This window comes from Narcine bancroftii, chromosome 14 (assembly GCF_036971445.1).
Source record: "Narcine bancroftii isolate sNarBan1 chromosome 14, sNarBan1.hap1, whole genome shotgun sequence".
Taxonomy (NCBI): Eukaryota; Metazoa; Chordata; class Chondrichthyes; order Torpediniformes; family Narcinidae; genus Narcine; species Narcine bancroftii.
This window is the reverse complement of record NC_091482.1, coordinates 30,516,672-30,535,742: the sequence shown is the minus strand read 5'-3', so window position 1 is coordinate 30,535,742 and position 19,071 is coordinate 30,516,672. Positions and strand designations below refer to the sequence as shown.

Sequence of the window (19,071 nt, the reverse complement as noted above, 5' to 3'; positions counted from 1 at the left end):
AGCAGTTTATTTTTGCTCCAGAACAAAGAAAAGGTTGATTACAAGTTGATTTGAGAGTGTAATTGGACATGCCTGACATTGGAAGCCGAAGGATTTAAATATGGCAACAATTGACATCTGAGGCCTTGGAAACCTGGGGCTCTGCATCTTTTTTTTTAATCAGTGAAGGTTGCTGTCAGAAGGGTGCAGGGTGAAACAGAATATTGTCAGTAGAGCTCTGGATGAGTTAAAGGTTGAGCAGAATGGAGACTGCGAGATTGTTTTAGTTGTTAGGACATGATGGAGCCTTCATGTGGAGGAAAGAGGTACTGGCTTTGGGGCGGTCCAGAGGAGGTTCACCAGGTTGATACCGGGGGTGGGGTTTGGGGTTCACCTACGAGGAGAGATTGAGTCGTCTGTGGTCGAACTTGCTTGAATTTAGAAGAATGAGATGGGATCTTTATAGAAACGTATAAAATGATGAAAGGTTTAGGTAAGTTGTTCCCATTGGTGGGAGAGAGGAGAACATAACCTCAAGATTCAGGGTAGTAGATTTAGGATGGAGATGAGGAAGAACTGCTTTTCCCAGAGGGTGGTGAATCTATGGAATTCGCTGCCTGTGGAAGCTGTAGAGGGTACCTCAGTGAATATATTTTAAGACAAGGTTGGATAGATTTTTACAAGGTTGGGTAATTAAGGGATATGGGGGAAAAGCCAGGTAGGTGGAGATGAGCCCATCATCAGATCATCTATGATCTCATTGAATGACGGAACAGACTCGATGGGCTGGATGGCCGACTCTTGGTCCTATTTCTTGTGTATTTAAGCACTAAATAGGCTGAGATAGGGAAAGATAGGAAGGAGAGCGGGAATCACTATCAGATTAGGAACTTAAATGTATTTCTGATAGACCATGAGAAGATTTTTCACATCCACCCACAGACCACTGAATTTTCAACGATAAATTTGTTGTATTTTCTTTGAAATTATTTAGTCCTTGTGAGTAGAGACTTTCTTCAATCAATGTGCATTTAAATACTAAATATAGAGATTGCTCTGATGGTATTATTGTCAAATGTTTAACCTCTGAGGTTCCATTCTCTTCCTTGCAAATAAGTACTTTTGAAAGCAGTGTTGATGTTTCAGCTGCAGGCTGAACCATCCACATCCCAAACATTAATCTACATGTACATTTAACTATGGACTGTGCCCTTTCATTAATATTTAACTGAATTTTGTTTCATTTTTTTTCCTTTCAGAATCCTCCAAATTTCCTGCGGGCTTCTGCTCTGTCTGAGCATGTCAGCCCTGTTGTGGTAATCCCTGTCGAGTCTGCCTCACCTGACAGTGAGCCTGTTGTGGAAACTGACGACCTGGTCGAGATGGATCCATCATCCCAGCAGGTACAGGACAAGACGTTCAATGTGCACTTGATGCAGTAAGGACACCAGGAGCAGTGTAATAAAACTTGCTGCTGTGTTTCTCAGGGTTAGCTTCAGTGCTTTTAGTTTTATTCTCTTGTGAGGCAATGCAAGATTGTTTTAATTGTTAGGAAATGATGAGCTTTCATGTGAAGGAAGATAATAGGAGAGATACTTAAAAGTCATTTCTGCAATCAAATAGCTGGATGGATTTTACTTGGCTAAACCCTAATTCATCGTCTGGTGGCAAACAAAATCTGCCAATGCTGCGGTCTGGTGCAGTGCTCAGAAGTGCTGGAGAAACTCAGCAGGTCATTGATGACTTGGGCCTGACTTCTTGACGATTGCCTTTCTCTTCCAATGGATGCAGTGTGACCTGCTGAGTTTCTCAGCACTGCCAAGGTGGCTGCTTTCATTGAATCTTAAATTTGTGAATAGGAGACAAAATATTTTTTTCCTTTTTTTCACGATAGATATTACTCCTGGAGCTTGAGCAGGAAGTGGCAAGATTTGTTCTCAAACTCGTGCCATTATACCCAGTTATGTGTGACGGAAAATCCTGCATCACCTTCATCCCATGTGATACAAGATGCGAATCCCATCACTTCTTCTAGATCAGGGCCGTCTTCCAAAAACCCTAAGAGGATTTTGACTAATCCTTCTATCTGTCCCAGGCATCTACATTTGGTTCCTCAACTGGCAGGGATACCTTTCAACCAAACATCAAAACCTACTGCAGATCTCCAAGTCACGAGGCTGTAAAATCTGCACTGAGATCTTGCCACAAGCATATCAATGAGCAGGAGATCAACCTGGATTGTGGTATGGTTTAGCCACTTGTGATGAGGTTTAGCCACTAGGGACCAGACTGAAGTTAATGTTTCAGAGGGCAGGCAATCATTGATTCTGCAGGAGTGAAAGAGCAGATCTTCTGCTTATCTGTTCTACAAAACTATTCTTCTGTAAGGAAGTAGTAATCATACTCATGACTTAAGGGCATTGTATTTGTGTTCACTTTTTGGACACATATCTTATGCTACTGTATTATACTTGAAATCTGTGTCATGTTTTCCCTGTTGTCTTTCCTGCATTTGAACCATCATTATTACCTTTGTTTTGGCCTCTTGATGATCCCCAGATTTAATTGCTGCACCTACAGCAACCACACAGTCAGCTATATCGGACGATCCCATTTAGCTAATGAGTTGCTTCTTCGTCACCTACCCTGGAGCCTCATGTGTAGGTGCAAACTTGGATAGTTTCCTCGCATTTCTTATGGAGTCTCCAATTAATTGCCAAAATTGAGGAAAAGGCAATTAATTTTTAAAAAGCCACCAGGAATTGAATAGTTCCCAAAAAATCATGTATTGCTTGAAAATTGAGAAATTAGTAACAGCACACAGAGCTGAAATGATTTTGCATAAATCATGAAAATCTGTAGGCAACATGGAAGAAGTAAAACACAAAATGCTGGAGAAACTCAGCTGGTCAAGCAGTTTCCTTCATGTAGCAAAGGTAAAAATACATGACTGATGTTTTGGGCTTGAGCCCTTCATCAAAGTATGAGAGTGTCGGCAGGCGTCGAAGCAAAAAGATAGAGGGAAAAGGTGGGGTCCTATTTGGAATCTGCACCATACCCAAGGAAGATCTATACACCTCGTCAGCTGAGTTGATTTACAGAGCTCCCGTGGTCGTCCTAGGTGAGTTCATCCAAGCCCTTCAGGGGCAAGAGGAAGAACTTGTGGCAGTCCTAGATAGATGACGCGAGAAACTTGGTACCCTGCCCCCCACACCAACATGACAGCATGACCTGCATGACCAAAGACCTGCAGAACTGTGTTCATCTTTGTAAGAAGGGTGGTGCATCGGGCACCATTGCAGAGACTGTATGAGGGGCTGTTTAAGGTGCTTAAGAACAATGGGTCCTCGTTCGTTGTGGACATTATGGGGAAAGAGAGGTCTTCACTTAAACCAGCCCATGCAGATTTGGCCCAACCGGTGGTAGTCCAGACACCGTGGCACAGAAGCAGACCATCAAAACAGAGACCAATCCAGACTTTGGGTTACGGGAGGATTATCGCTGGTTCTGTGGGTGAGGAGAAAGGGGGGGGGGGGGGGGATGTTCATGTGGCAGCCCACTTACTATGCCACTATGCACGCGAACCGGCTCCCAAAATGGCGGTCGCACATTGGCAAAGAGGCCGGCTCCCAAGATGGGGCGGGGCTTCCTTAACCGAGGAGAGAAAGCCCGGGCGCAGTAAGAACCCTTTGTATTCGCCAGTGACATCACTTTCTCTGGCAGCAGCGGAAAAGGGAATGCGTATAAAGCCGTGCCTGGAGGCCTAAAATATTCTTGAGTACAACTCCAAATGTGCACGTTGTCATTATTTCAGCGGCGCGTTATATTAAATTGTCGACTTAGACTATTTGAAGAATTCTATCTGATCTGCATGTATTAATTTTGGTAAATATTGTCCCAGTCTATTAGCTAATGACTTTGTCAATATTTTATAATGAGTACTGTAATTATAGCAGTTGAGAAAGATTCTGAAAGGGTCTGGGTCTTCACTGCCCAGACCAATATATCCATTATAACAGAAGAGGCATCAATAAATCTTTAAATTGCCTGTCTTCTTTTTTGAAGAAGACAGTCCCCCTTGGATCGGAGTGGGATTGAATTCAATAGATGAAGAAACAACGAAGGATTTTATTTATAAGTGGAATGTTGTTAATAACAAAAAAGTCAGCTAACCCTATATTAATACATATGATTGGAATATGGAAGAAATAAATGAGTGTATTGGAAAAAAAGCAGGGATATCATTGAGGACACCATTATGTTAAAATATATTGCTGGCAATGAATCTGGGTAACAAAATATTGAATTCCTGGTATGATAAATGTAAGAAGCCCTTGAGTTCAGGCAGTGTGTGGAAAGAGAAACAAGTTTCAAGTTCAAGAATTGCACACACTGTAAGTAAATTTTATGTTTAAGAGGGTGGGAGGTTTGTCCACAACATGCAGTTCACTAATTGTACAGGTGGTGTGTTCTCACTCTAACTTTCCTCATTTCATAGATTCTATATTCCTTTATTCAGATTCGCCCTGTCGAACTGGATTAATTGGCTCATAATTTCTACATTTGGACAGATATATGAAGAGCTTAGAAGGATTTGGCCCAAATGGGATGAGGCCAGGACACCAAATTGGTTGGCATGGACATGTTGGGTTAATCTGTTCTGTGCTTTGTGTCTCTGACTCGATAACTTATCCCCACATCAACTCTGGCATCACCCTATCTCCTTGTCCTGACTGTGTTTCCCCAGAGCAACTTAAAAATCAACTGGTGGTGTCCTCATTTCAGTTCCAATGAAGGGTCTTTGTACAGCATCCATCTGACCTGCTGCATGTTTGTTTACATCAAATTTCCAGTTTCTACAATTTTTAGCTTTTTTTTTATTGTGACAGAGCCAAATGTATAAAAATTCTATCAACCAAATGATTCTCATGAGCCCCTTTCACATTTGCCAGTGATCTCAGGAATTGAAGGCCAATCCGCCTTTAAAGTGGTAAGCGTGAAAGCTAAATCTGCTCAACAGATGATGTCATCTCACGCCGGGGACTGCTAGCTTCAACCCCAGTACAATCCCCGGTGTCTGCAGATGCTGGCATTGAGATCAGGCAAGTGTGAAACGGGCAATTGCATTGCAGGCACTTCCTATTAAAAGTAGAACAGACCAAATACCAGGGATAAACCCTTGCAAGTGTGAAAGCGTTCAGTGTCCCGGTTAGGAGTGGTCAAGTGTGAAAGGCCAAACACTCATTCCTATCCCGGGGCACTGAACAGCCGGTTTACTGGGATGCAAGTGTGAAAGGGGCTATGGTCACATTGGGGATTTACAAATTGAGATCTTGGGCAGGGTTTGTCGTGATAATTAAGTAGTTCCTGGCAGCATTTTGTTTATGCCCAAGTGTAAATGGGTCTGCCTTTCTTTCTCAGTGATAATTGAATGGTTAATTAAATCTGAGAGGTTAGATATACATACATCCAGGCATACAGCATGGTAACAGGCCCTTTCGGCCCATAAGCCCGTGTTGTCTAATGAAACCCCCGGTATGTTTTTGAAAGGTGGGAGGAAACCAGAGCACCTGGAGGAAACCCACACAGACTTGGGGAGGACGTACAAAATCCTTACAGACAGCACGGGATTTAAACCCCAGTCGTTGGCGCTGTATGTTATGTGACAGCAACAGGACCAATTAGCTTGAAGAAATCTTGCTCTGAAATGTACCTATTTACCTCTGATACCAATATTTTTTTCCCCATTCCATCAGATCAATGAAGTAACAATTTGTGTATATTATTAAATTAATTAAAAAATTTAGACATACAGCACGGTAACAGGCCATTTCGACCCACGAGTCCATGCCGTCCAATTTATACCCAATTAACCTACATCCCCAGTATGTTTTAAAGGGTGGCAGGAAACCAGAGCCCCTGGAGAAAACCCACACAGACACTGGGAAAATGTACAAACTCCTTACAGACAGTGCAGGATTCGAACCTTAGTCCCGATCGCTGGTGCTGTAAAAGGGTTGCTGTGACCGCTACATCCACTGTGCAACCCCAATTATGTAAAGCCAGACCTTTGGTATAATTCTAAGGCTTTATGCACTGAACTCTGTGGTATGTTGGTTTATCTATATTTTGTTCACATTCCATTGGAAATGGAACAGTTTATAATAGTCAAAGTGCTTAACTGGATTTTTACCAAAAAATTAAATGGTATGTTGAAAGGCAACATTTGGAGATGAAATCAGGACAAATTAAAGTTTTTATCTTTTTGTTTATTTGCCACACAATAGAGGCTGATACTGCCCATTTAGCTTCCAACCCCCTATATTTCTGGAAGGTGGGAGAAAACCGAAGCAGCAGGGGAGAACCCGTACAGGTCACAAGGAGAATGTACAAACTCCTCACACACAGTGTCAGATTCGAACCCAGGATGCTGGCGCTGTCATAGCATTTTGGTAACCGTGTCGGTAACCGTGTCGGTAACCATGCCAGCCTTCAGGAGGAAAGGTACCGTGATTGTTAAACGGGACCTGAAACCGAGAAGCTGCAAGTGAAATTATGATCAGGTTTTTTCCCCCATGTCAATTTTTTATAACTGCAGTGGAAGGGATTAATGCACAGGAGAGAACAGAGAAACAAGTGGAATAGTTTCCATGGTGATGATTGATTTCTCTGAGTTGCTTTATACCCTGGGCTGAAGTGATTTGAAGGGTTATTAGCTGGATTCATTGGAAGAGCTGTGTTTTCATTAGAACCCATCCAGAATCTTTAGTATTCCGTGTGTAGCTGCTCCCAGGTGCCTTTGTGGAACTGAGAAGTTTACACCATTTGTTTTGTCAGAGTTACTCCATCTGCTTCACTTGTTTAGAAAGCAGAAAGGGAGGGAGCAAATTCAGCCTTTCATTAAGAATGATATACAGTGGTTGGTTGGTTGGCTGGTCTTCAAATGGACTAAATTCTGGAAACACTTTTGATTTGAAACCAGCATGATAATAGGAGAATCCAGGCTCTTTCTTGCCTCTACTGTTTTACCCATAGATCTCCCTTCACAGCTGTCATGCCCTTTGCACTGAGCAGTTCACTTCTACCGTTGTTGAGCTTTCAGGACAGGTTTAAAAAGAGCACAAAAACTTCAGTCATTTTTTTTTCTGTGTTTTTCAGTAGCGAAAACATTCGTGACTCAGTGTTGCACGTTATCAATTTTGGCCTTTCCTGTGTGATTTTGCTTCTCAGTGCTTTAGATTTTAGCACTTTCTGTGGGTCTGTGTTTTACCTTTATTACAGGCAACCATCTTCACAATCATCCCACTGCCACCTCTCTGCCAGCAGTACTCCTCTTCATCTATGTGGTGGCTTCAGCTCCCTAAACTCTGGGATCCTGATTTAAATCTAGCCTCTCCCCTTTCAATTACACCTTTAGTCACTTTTCCTTTGTCTCCGTGAGCTAGGTACCACATTCCAGTTATATTAATGCAAGGGGCTTTGGGAAGGTGCTTTTCCCTAGAGATTCGATAAATATCCTCTTTCAAAGATCATTGTTTCTGTTTATTCCAAACGGATCTGAGGAAAAGAGGGAATGTAAGCGGATGATCTGTTTCTGTGCACTCTTAAGTGAGCTGTTTTTGTTTGTAGTGGGTAAAATATGGGTGATTGAACCTCTGTAAGGTTTTCATTGTTTTGCCTTGAATTAGTGGATGAATTGGTTTGTCTCTTGGCCTAGACAACAAATCCCTCATTTGAGTTTTTAGTCTGTGCTGAATTTAGCCATCACATCATCTGAGAAGATGAGCAAATATGGGAAAGGTGGTGGGACCCAGTAGGGTCAGGCAGTATCCACAGAGAGAAGTCGACGGTCATTGTTTCTGGTCAAACGTGCACTTCTTGATTTGTTAGATTGGCAAAGGGCCTCCAGGCTGAAGAGGGACATTAGTAGAGTTGGGGTTCCTGCTGCGTTGGTGAGCCCTGTTCGAACATGTGCTGTGAACTTCTGTGACCAGTCACAGTTATAGTGGCTGCTGTGCTCAAAGTGCATTTGCTCCTACTTGGGGTGCAGGATTGTAAGAGACTAGTTGCTGGATTGAGTAGAGAGAAGAGGAGATGGATGGTAGAACCGGGCAGCGTGGGGTTGGGGAACAATAAGGTTGAAGGCCATGGGAGTTTTTGCTGGATTGAGTATCTGGATGCAATTACTCCAATCTTCCTTTTGTATTTCTGTTGAACACGTATGTATGAAATGGTGGTGCAGGCTGGAAGGGCCTGGAGGTCTAACCCTGCTTCTGCTTTCTTTTGTTCTTTCCGTGAATTATCAGTTTGATGTTTCCGAATAGATACTTAACTGTTGCTTTCTACACGGAGGTTGGTTTTCATTGTTTATTTGTGTGAGTGAGTCAGTAATTATGGTTATTTTGTAATGTTCTAACTCTCCTTCTTGCAGAGCTTATTTGATAATAAATTTGATGACCTCTTTGGAAGCACTGGACCCACTGACCCATTCAATTTCAATAATCAGAATGGAGTGTCGAAGGACGAAAGGTAAGGGCATTGATCTAAAGTCAATTATGGAAAAAATGTGTTTGATAATTGATGATGAACACCTGTCCAGATGAGAATGGCTGGGTCTCGTGGAATGATTCATCATCCTCCAAATACGCAGGTGAAGGGCAAGAATAATTCTGGCTCACTGCTCACTGATGAAGTAAAGAGAAAAAAAGGAGCTGTTCTAAATCTGTCCAGGAGAAATTTACATTTTAAAGCTTACCCTAAGGACGTAAAATTGCACTTAAATCTATGCCAAATGGGAAGTCTCCTGGTGAAGATGGATTAATGTTATTAATGGCTCTTCTAACGGAAGTATTGAAGCAAGCAATGCAAGTTCATTCTTGACCAGATTTTTTTTGCTAATGCAATTATAACAGTTATCCTTAAGAAAGATAAATATCCGTTAAAAACTGGGTCTAAAAGACCCATTTAAAAACAAAAAGGCCATAAAATGATATTTATGTTTTTGAACCTACTCGAGCCCAACAGGGAACGTTTCACAGAAATCATTGGAATAGTGTGGTAACCTGCCTAAATAGCTAGCGATCAGTAGCACTTGCATCCACAGGAATGAAGTATTTTGAGAGGCTGCTGTTGAAGCATATCAGCTCCTGTCAGAGCAGCGACACGGATCCATTCCAATTTGCTTACTGCAGCGACAGGTCTGCAGCAGATGCCATCGCATTAGCTCCACACAAAACTCTGGAACATCTGGACAGCAAAGAAGCATACATTAGGATGCTCTTTATCAACTGCAGTTCGTCATTCCATACCATCATCCCCTCAAAACTGATCAGCAAACTTGGGACTCAACACCCCACTGTGTAAGTGGATCATGGATTTCCTCACCTCCAGACCACATTTGTAAAATGGCGGTGCTGCCAGAACTGTTGTAATGGCAGCACTGCTGCTGGTGTGGACCCTTGGAGAGTGGGGAACAAAGACACAGCACTCTCGCAGGGCCCAACCATACAGTTCGACTCCTATCAGCTTCATAGAGGCTTTGAACGGCCCGTTTAAAAATCCCATGACCAGCCTCCAGCAGTCCGCAGCCTGTCACGAGTCTCCTGTCACGGTGTCTGTAGCCTCTGTGGGTTCCTCTCCTTGAGTCGCCAGCAGCACTCCGCATGCATTGGTCTTTCAGCCCCCTCACTGGTCCGCCTCCATGGTCACTGTCCCATGGGTCGTCTCCTCTAAGACGGGGGATGGTGCCCCGCGCCAGTCCTCTGATCCCCTGGAGTTTGCAACCCCTCATGTCTGCTGCTGATCAGAGGCACCGCCATCTTGGGTACAGACACTGCGGTTGCGGGATTTTAAATAAAACTGCCATCAGCTCCTGTTCAAAGCCTGTGCAGAGCTGATGGGAGTTGACTGGGTGGTTGAAACCCGCGGGTGCGCTGTATCTCTGCTCCTTGGGCCCCGCGGCCCTGCACCAGCATTACAGTGTTTTGCTTGAGTTCAAGTTGAATCACTTGGTCCATCTCTGACAACACTCTCCCCTTTCTTGATCTCTCTTTTTTCATCTCGGAAGACAAGAAGCTGCACATAGAGCACACGGTTTGACCAGCTGAGTTTCTGCTACAACCACGGTGTCTGGAGACTTTTGTGTTTTACCCTTTTTACGATGATCTGAATCAAGTCAATTCATCATCTCTCTCTAGGATGGCAACAAAGGAGGGGACAAGAGTAGGAAAGGCTCTTGGAATCACTGATTAATTTCTCGGATTACCTAAGAAAATGAGCAATGATTGCACTGACGCTAATACCTGCATTTCCCGTTGCATTGCTGATGTTTGCTTTCTCACTCCTGACAAGTACAAGAAGTTGGGAAAACCAGTATAAGGCTTTGATTCCCTTGTTCCTTCTCAAGTACTTGATGAAGAAGGTTTGATATGACACCAGGTTTCACCTTTGCCATGTGAATTCTGCTCTGTAATCCAAAGACTCCTCCTTTACTGTCATCCAATTCCCCACTCCAACTGATACACACTATACTCGTCCTTGCTGGGATTCGATGCCCCTCGCTGTAACTGGATCCTGGACTTCCTAACGGAAGGACCACAGTCTATCTAGGTTGGTAGCAGAATATCGAGCACCGTTGCACTGAGCACTGACGCACCTCAGGGGGCTGTGTGCTCAGCCCACTCCTGTTCATGCTACTGACTCAGTTCCAACAGTGTCATCAAGTTTGCAGTTGACACAACAGTAGTTGACACAATAATGAGTCACACTACACTGAAGAGGTAGAAAAACACATGACATGGTGCAAGAGGAACAACCTGAGTTTAAATGTGAGCAAAATGAGGGAGATGATCGTGGACTTCAGGAGGACCAGGAATGACCACCCTCCACTGCACATTAACAACTCTGTAATAGAGTATGGAGAGCACCAAGTTCCTCGGGGTTCACTTAACTAGTGACCTATTGTGGACGTTCAACATCTCTTCACTTGTCAGGAAGACGCAGTAATGACTGCACTTCCTGAGAAGATGGAAGCGGCCAAGGCTACCAGACACCATTATGTCAACATATCGAGAGCATCCTGGCCAGCTGCATCACAGTGTGGTATGGTTGCTGCAGAGAAATAGATTGGAGGTCAATACACAGGGCCGTAAGAGTGGCAGAGAGGATCACTAGAGTCTCCCTCCCTCTCCCCACCCCCCAATCAATGTGATCTATGAGGATCATTGTTTGAAGAGGGCATGCAAAATAATTGTGGACCCATTCCAACCCTTTCACTTGCTCCCACTGGGGAAAAGGTCCAGGAGTATCAGATCCAGCACCACCAATCTGAGGAACATCTTCTTCCCACGGGCAGTGAGAATTCTGAAAGACCAAAGGAACTGCTCACACTGACCATCCGAGGCTCTCATTGTACAAAAGTATATTTAATTATTTATTTTAGATAAAATACTCTGTGTGCTATATCTGGTTGTTCGTCTGCGTGTTTTTGCACCGAGGACCGGAGAACGCTGTTTCTTTTGCCAGGTTGTTCTTGTACAATCAGATGACTATAAACTTGACTTGATCTATTCCTAAATCATTTTTATTATCTCTTTTGAAGAGGCATTTATGTGGCTCTGTGGAAAAACTTGCCAGGTATGCTGGAGTTGTATCAGTTTAATTTACAGAGCGCTTAGGTTAATGACTTTGTCACCATCCCTCAGTGACCACAATTGAATTGCTCACCAAATTAAATTCACACTATGGAAATTAAAATGCAACTTGTAACAGTGATATTTAAATAACCAAGGTAAATATGTGTGTTGAAGCCTAAACATTTTGTTCCTAAGCATGAGTAAACTTTGAAATTTGGTCAGCAGAGAGAATTATTTACTCAAAAACTGAGGTTGAGAAACCAATAGGCTTTTATTCACTAAAGAACAAAGGCATATCCATACTGCTTGACTGTCCTGCACTGAGAAGGGGGCTATGGGACAGTCACCTTTATACAGGAGCCTGTGGGAGGGGCCACGGGTACAGCCGGCCATTGGGTGTGCCTGACCATGCGACAGTCGTTTACCATACAGAGTCACACTTGCATGTGTAGTGTCCGGAAATTAACTTATCCCAGGCCAGCAGATGGCAGCCATTGCCTTCAGTGATCTCTGACTGGAGGGGAAAGTTCAGAAATGCTGTTAACTCTAGATTCACGATTCCTTTATTGTCATGAACACCAAATTTACAAAATTTGTTTGCCCTGTGAGGCACCAGCAGTGGAATCCTTATCAAGACAAGAAAGAGAAGCACAAGAGTCCCTTCAGTGACATCGAGTGAGGGAGCTCTGCTTACCCGATGGTCCTCACAGGACCTGATCTCATACCTGCTTCTCAGAAATCGGTCTCCAGCATCCTGTGGCCTGGTGTGATTGTTGAGCTCCTCATTGCTATGGTCTCTTACCCTACAGGGTCCTCCCCGGCTTTCCCTGCTCACAGGGTGTGGGGTGATGGGTGTTCTCTTGTGCTGGTCCTCTGATTCCCTGGAACTTGCAACCCTTGTCTGGGCTGCCGAGCTTGGTTGTCACCATCTTGGGCGCAAACCTTGGTGATTCAAACTGCACCATTCTACAGGCAGTTTAAACCTAAGTGGGGCTGTCAGGTGGGGCAGCCAGGAAGTAGGACCCTGTCGAGGAGCACTGTAAGGCAAGACTCTTCTGCCCTGTTCCTCCCAAGTCTCCTTACTGTCAGAGAGTGACTTGTCCAGAAAGGTGAAGAATGGAACCAGACCTAACATGCCACGAGTCCAATCAGAATAGGTGTTACCAAAGGGAGAAAGGTATTGTTAAGAAGAAAACTGGATTTATTTGGTGACGCAGGTGCTTCTCTTGAAACGGGCTGGTAACCGTCCACCCTTGTTTTCTGCCGATTGGTTCACGCTCACAAATGTGTTTATTTACAGGGATAAGTTGATTAAGCAACTCTACAAGGAGAATGCAGCTCTGAAGGATGAATTGGCGAGCTTTAAAGCTGAGGTGAGTTGTCAGTTTGCTCTGTTCTTGTACCGGGGCACCATAGATTTGAGAAAAGGAAATGCTTTCTTGTTGATCAACAGTTCCAACCAACAGCAACACCATGTTATTGTAAAAAAAATTATTCCAATGAAAGTCCCAGGTTCACTGAGGTGGTAGCCAGTGTGCATTTGCACTCTGGTCTTCTCAACCTGGCTGGTGTAAAGAATAGAGGAGCTCAAAACAGTCAGCAGGTCTGATGGCATGTGTGGAAAGTCAGGCAGTGTTAACATTTCATCAAAACTGGAAGAGCGAGAAAACAAGTTGATGTGTTTCAAGTTGTTGAGAGGGTTGGGATGTGTATGGGTTGGAGAAAAGGAGCAAGTCTAATCACCACAGCAGGAATCAGTCTGTCTTTGCTTCCTTTGACTTGTGCTCTGTCCCGGCTGTTGACGTTGTGTTGCCTGTTGGGAAATGCCTTTTATCTCAGTGGATAAGGAATATTGCTTTGGATAAAAGCTGTTGAATTTGCTGTGGGCACCAAAAATTGCAAACTGAAGGAATCATAAGAGAACGATTTGGTTGTTTCTGAGAATTCTGACAAGTTCGATAAATAAAATATTTTTCCTTCTGAACATCATTACAGCATCTTTAATAAACATGAATCATATGCAAGGATAACTTTATCTAAAAGTGTGTGAATATGTGGACCGAAATATATATTGAATGAAGGAAAATAGGGTGCTGATTTTACTCATTGAAGCAGTATAGATCTGCCAGCAGATACCCCAGTAGTTGGGTGACAGGCGAGGGCAGCCCCATGTCAGGTGGCTGTTCTCCACTGATGTGGCGGCAGCAACTTGTCAAGATTTCCCTGCTTTGAAGGTGGGAGTCTGTCCATTTTAACCACGCCTGCTGAACCAGGCACAAACGGAGCCCTATCGTTGCAATGAATGGGAGGACTCTCCTTCTGGGAGAAAGGCAAGTAGAGCTGGTTATTGATTTTAACTGAGTAGATCTAACTAGTGCCATTTGTTTCTGTGTGTTTGTATTCTTTGGCCAGCAAGCCTCACCAGATACCAAAGCTGCTCTGCCTTTATGATGGGAAAGGCCTGCACTGGCTTGGGCCCTGCTGGTGACTGGGAACTGGCCTCCACCATGGACACTGCTGGAAGAGACAGCTGCTAGAGGGCAGGTGACCAGCAGACAGATTTCAGGCTCGAATCTTTTGATATACTATCCCCACCCCTCCTACCTGCTGCTCTCGTTGCCAACTCAATTGAAGTGCGGGTGAAATTAGCACCTCCATATAGTGCAGGTTTTTGTGAACTTGGAGCAGACTGAAGCCAAGTTTTTATTTTCCTTCGTCTTGAATGAACTCATGGGGAGAAAGAGCTGAGGTTCCTGCAGCCTGTAACCAGATAATTAGATCGCCTGTCAATCCAGTGATGCTGTTAGGACTCATGTTGACTCGAGTTGTGGAAAACCTTCAGCGGTATAATTATAGGGTTAGTTTGTTCACATCTGGATGGAGCATTTGAGATTCCAGGCAGGAGATATTGTGAAAATAAAGTGGTCAGTTAGGTTTGATACTCCTCTATAAACAATTTTGAATGCTTTATGTACTGATGAAATTAAGCCAGATAGGAAGTTGTCTAGCATCTTAATTAGAAAGCCCACACACCTTCAATAATTCTTGTGCATTGACTTGTGGTGTTGAGTAGTGATGGGTTAGGCCACTCCAATAGAAGAGTTGCAGACCTCTCTGCACAGGTTGAAGCACATACTGGTTGCTCACTGAGCTCACCAGTGGTCCTCAGTCTAGGCTCTCTTGCAAATTGTCCACTCAAGTACAGACCTCTAACCCACCAAAGACAGACTTTTTGGATACATGCTGTGCTTGCATCTGCCAACCAAACGTTATAAGGAAGGAACAGAAACCCCTGCGCCTCCTGACTCTCTTGACTGTGGACAGTTAGCCCTGCGGTGGAAAAACACAAGTCCCCACAGTCATTCACTTTGTTCTCCCTCCGCCCCTGTTCCTTCTCCCTCCTCCCCCGTTCCTTCAGGCAGAGGATACACGAGTTTGAAAAAACACCTCCAGGTTGAAGCATAAGCCGCTTTCAGGTGCTCGGATGCAAATAATGTGCCGGCAGATGCAGCTGGAGGAGTGCAGCTGGGACATTCAGGTGGCCATGGAGAGGACTCCTTTCTGTCACCTGAATGTGCCGGCTGAAGGAGAGCCACGTCCAAGCGAACGCTGGCTCCTGTAGACTGTGGCCGTAGTCCCACTGCTGCTTTCAGGTGCAACGGGGCTTCTCGGAGCCGGAGATTATACCTGCGGGAGGAGGTGCTCCTCCTGGCCGGGTTCTCCGCTTTTAGGTGGCCACCCGACAGCTGCATTGGGGTAGAATAGGCGGCTTTACAGTTTTGTTGTTTCTGCATCAAACTCTTGGAGAGACCTCTCGTAAAAAATGATGCCTTGCCCTATTAACTGGACTTTTCCGTTTTATACTATACCCTGCTTTTTGCCTGAAGTGACACTAAACCATGCACGATTTTGTAAACAACACAATGTTTATATTCTTGTTGTATTTGCTGTAATATGACTTACCTGGATAGCATGCAAAGCAAGGTTTTATACCATAAGTCAATACATGCAAGAATAATTTACTTCCATAGTTCTGTACTTTTAAATTTTAAGGAGCTGGCACAGATTGACCTTACCTAAGCATTTGCAACTTCTGTGGTCCTTCATTTGAACACGACACAGAGTTGGGTTCTGTCAAGTTGGATCAGGTCACCAGACTGTTCAGTAATGCTATGCACAATAGCTCCATTATCCTTTACCCAGCTTCACTGAACTCAGCAGTTGTGGGCATAGTTTTATATGTCACTGGCTTGGAGCTTTGGGCTTCCTGTTTGGTGCATGGTGTTCTTGAGTAAGTCTTAGACAAACTTGCTTAACACAAGAGCCACATACGATAAACTTCAGATGGCCGGAACTTGGAACTAGATGCAAGAACAGTTTAGCTCAGGGAGGTTTCACGGAGCAGACTCGATGGGCCAAATGGTCTACATCTGTTCCTTTTTCTTGTGTTGTGTTCTTGTGTGTTTGAGAGGTGCAACAATCAGCCAATTGAAAATAACGCCCTCTGAAACTACACTCTCAGCCAATGTATATCCGTGAGCCGCACATTATATGTCAAAGAAGTTTGGACCCTGCAGTAGACTACGCTCTGTGCCATATGACCTTGACTGTCATGCTCCAAATGGTGTGGTCAATAAATCCTGGAACTCTCAGCTGTCTCTGAAAGATCTCTTGATCTGAAGTAACTCCAAGGATTTTGCTGAGATATTAAGGTAGACACTCTTCGATCTCTGCTCTTGCTTGGAGTACATGACCCAATTTTTAAAGAAGTGAAGGAGATTACTGGTACATTACCCAGAGAGATGGACAGCTTTGTGTTCAGGATTACTAGCTCGTTATTTCCAGATGCATGGGGTAAGTTTGCTGAGAGTAATTGGAGTCGAAGGCAATTTTAGCATAAGGTTGAAGAGGTGAAAGTGAATACTTTCTCTTGGACCAGCCTTCATTTTGTGGAAATGTCTTTATGTTCTCATTCTAAAGCAGCTTCCCGTGATCTTCTGAACCTGTTTTTCGATAAATTCCCAGTCCGTCTCCACAGTTCCTTAACTCACTTCATTGTCTCATTCTTCACTAACCTACAGGCTTTTAAAACTACATTTAATAATTGATCACTGAAGCAATGACACACTTTTAATATTTAAAAAAAAAACTATCCTTGGGGCATTTTGCAGGTTCATACCAGGTGGCATTTTAGGCTTCTCTGCTGTTACTTTGGGTCTCTCATGTGATGCATCTGTAATTTCTTGTTAAAGCGGGATGTGCTGAATCCCGTGATGCTGTTTTCACTTCAGAGTAAGCGCCTGATCTCCCAGCTGAGGGGGAGGATCAGTGAGCTGGAGGCGGAGCTCGCCGAGCAGCAGCACCTGAAGCAGCAGGCTGTGGACGAGAACGAGTTTGTGAAGGCTGAACTCGAGGAGGTTAAGAAGAGGCAGGATGACACGGAGAAAGCCCAGAGGAGCCTCACGGAGATAGAACGTAAGTTACAAAATTCACGTTGGCGGGATGTTTCATCGGGATTGTGGCTTTATCCGACATTATTAAAAACACCATCAGAGTGAATTGGTAATAGTATTAACCAGTCAACAAGAGATCACTGTGTTTTCATGCAACTTCATCCAACCAATTAGAGCTTGGAAGTCACCTTCAGCTATCTGTTCACCTTCAAGCTGCATCTGAATGAGTGGTGATCTACCCTTCTCCTGGTGCCTTTATTAATTGGAATCTAAAACTTGAAGGAGTCTACAGCACTCAAAAACCTACCGGTAGTTCATTTTTAACAATCCCTCGACTTCTGAAAACAATAGTTCTTCTAATAGAGCGCAACTTTGCAATATCAAGTGGCTCTTCTTTCCAGGGTCGCCTCCTGATAAAGTTGGGCTGCAATGCCCTCCCCTTGTATTCACACACGCATGTTTTTCAGTGGAACTGTGAGTTGGTAAATGTGACTGTTTCACTTGTTTTGGTTCAAGTTACAGTTGGTAGCACCCACCTATCTAAGATCAAATAGCTCAGTTCAGGGTGAAGTTTGAATTTGCACTTGGACCATCAGTTAAAGAGCTCACTGAGTTAATGACATTTAAACTTTTGATATTTCAAAATATTAACCTCAATGAGATGGGTCAGTTACGTTTTTCTCTTTTTTTAAAATCATCTTCCAGGAAAAGCTCAAGCTAATGAACAAAGGTACACAAAACTGAAGGAGAAGTACACAGAACTGGTTCAGAACCATGCAGATTTGCTCCGAAAGGTGGGTCCCTTTAGAGTTCCATCCTGGTTTACAAGTGAGTGTCAAGTCACAATAACATGGTCTGTGACCTGCTGTAACTTCATACAGTTATACATTAGTTGACATCTGCAGATTAGCACTCTTGACTCTGGATGTGAAGGTTGTTCAATCAAAGTCCACCGCAGAGACTGAGCAGTAGGAGAAGGTCATTTACTCTTTTCAGGGTGGTTTTGCTATTCAGTAGATTCATGAATGATCTATGCCTTAACTCCACAAAGCTGCCTTCTCCCAGTGTCTCTTAACAAAGTCTCTGAATCCCAGACATGTTGTACATGGAAGAATTCCACATTGGAAATTGCTTTTTAATTTTGAGCTGATTTTTAAGCTATACCCTTTGTCCTGGATTTCCCTAACCAGCTAAAAGATTTATCCCTATTTACCCTTGAATGTCTGTACTGACACTTGAATGCAGGACTCTGGAGAAAATTCACATCACTTTTTTTAAAGTAAAGCAGAATGTGATGTGCATCCAACACAAGAAAACATTTAACCCTTCTTAAGTCAACAGCATTAAAATAGATTATCTGATAATGAGAAGGTGGTTGTTCAGATTAGCTGGTACATTCCCCATATTGCAACAGAGACCAGACATCAAAAATTCTTCCTTGGTGTTGCACTTCTTCAGAAGTCCTGAGATTATAAAAGGCATGATGTTGCTTTTAAATTTAATTTTCAAAATTTAAACATACAGGACGGTCAGTTACAGGCCATTTCAGTCCACGAGTCCGTGCCGCCCAATTTATACCCACTTAACCTACAACCCCGGTTCTTGTCTGTCTCTCTAGTGTTCTTTCTCCACTCCCACCTTTCCCTTTGCACCATCCCCACCCCCACACTTTCCTCATGCTCTTTTGCAGGTACTAAACCTGTATTGCATTTGGGCTTATTTGGATAATTAAGATCACAAGCTCCCCGTTGAAATACAAGTCTACTGAGTGGTCATTTAGCTCTTGGCTATTGCAATAGAAAGAGCATCTTGCATTTCTATTGTCCCATTTATATTTGAATTCCCCACAGTGCTTTTTAAGTGCAGTCAAGCTGCAGTGTTGAAAATGTGATGGTCAATTAATGCAAAATGGATATTTTCGTTTGTGCTATTGAATGCTTTTTAATCAAATAATGTTTCAGGAACTTGTCCATCTGTGAGATCAGCTGGGTTCTTGTTTTAATATT

The 19,071-nt window shown here is 43.5% G+C and overlaps 1 protein-coding gene across 6 annotated transcripts in view; it reads left to right on the top strand.

Annotated features, from left to right (window-relative positions):
- The window catches only part of hip1 (huntingtin interacting protein 1), a 296,345-nt gene that overhangs the window by 222,382 nt on the left and 54,892 nt on the right, over window positions 1–19,071 (top strand). For all 6 annotated transcript variants that reach the window (XM_069911170.1, XM_069911171.1, XM_069911174.1 and 3 more), the window contains 5 exons: window positions 1,239–1,382; window positions 8,411–8,508; window positions 12,913–12,985; window positions 16,904–17,087; window positions 17,771–17,859. In XM_069911170.1, the coding sequence (XP_069767271.1) occupies window positions 1,239–1,382; window positions 8,411–8,508; window positions 12,913–12,985; window positions 16,904–17,087; window positions 17,771–17,859 (588 nt within the window). The remainder of the gene's footprint in view (window positions 1–1,238; window positions 1,383–8,410; window positions 8,509–12,912; window positions 12,986–16,903; window positions 17,088–17,770; window positions 17,860–19,071) is intronic.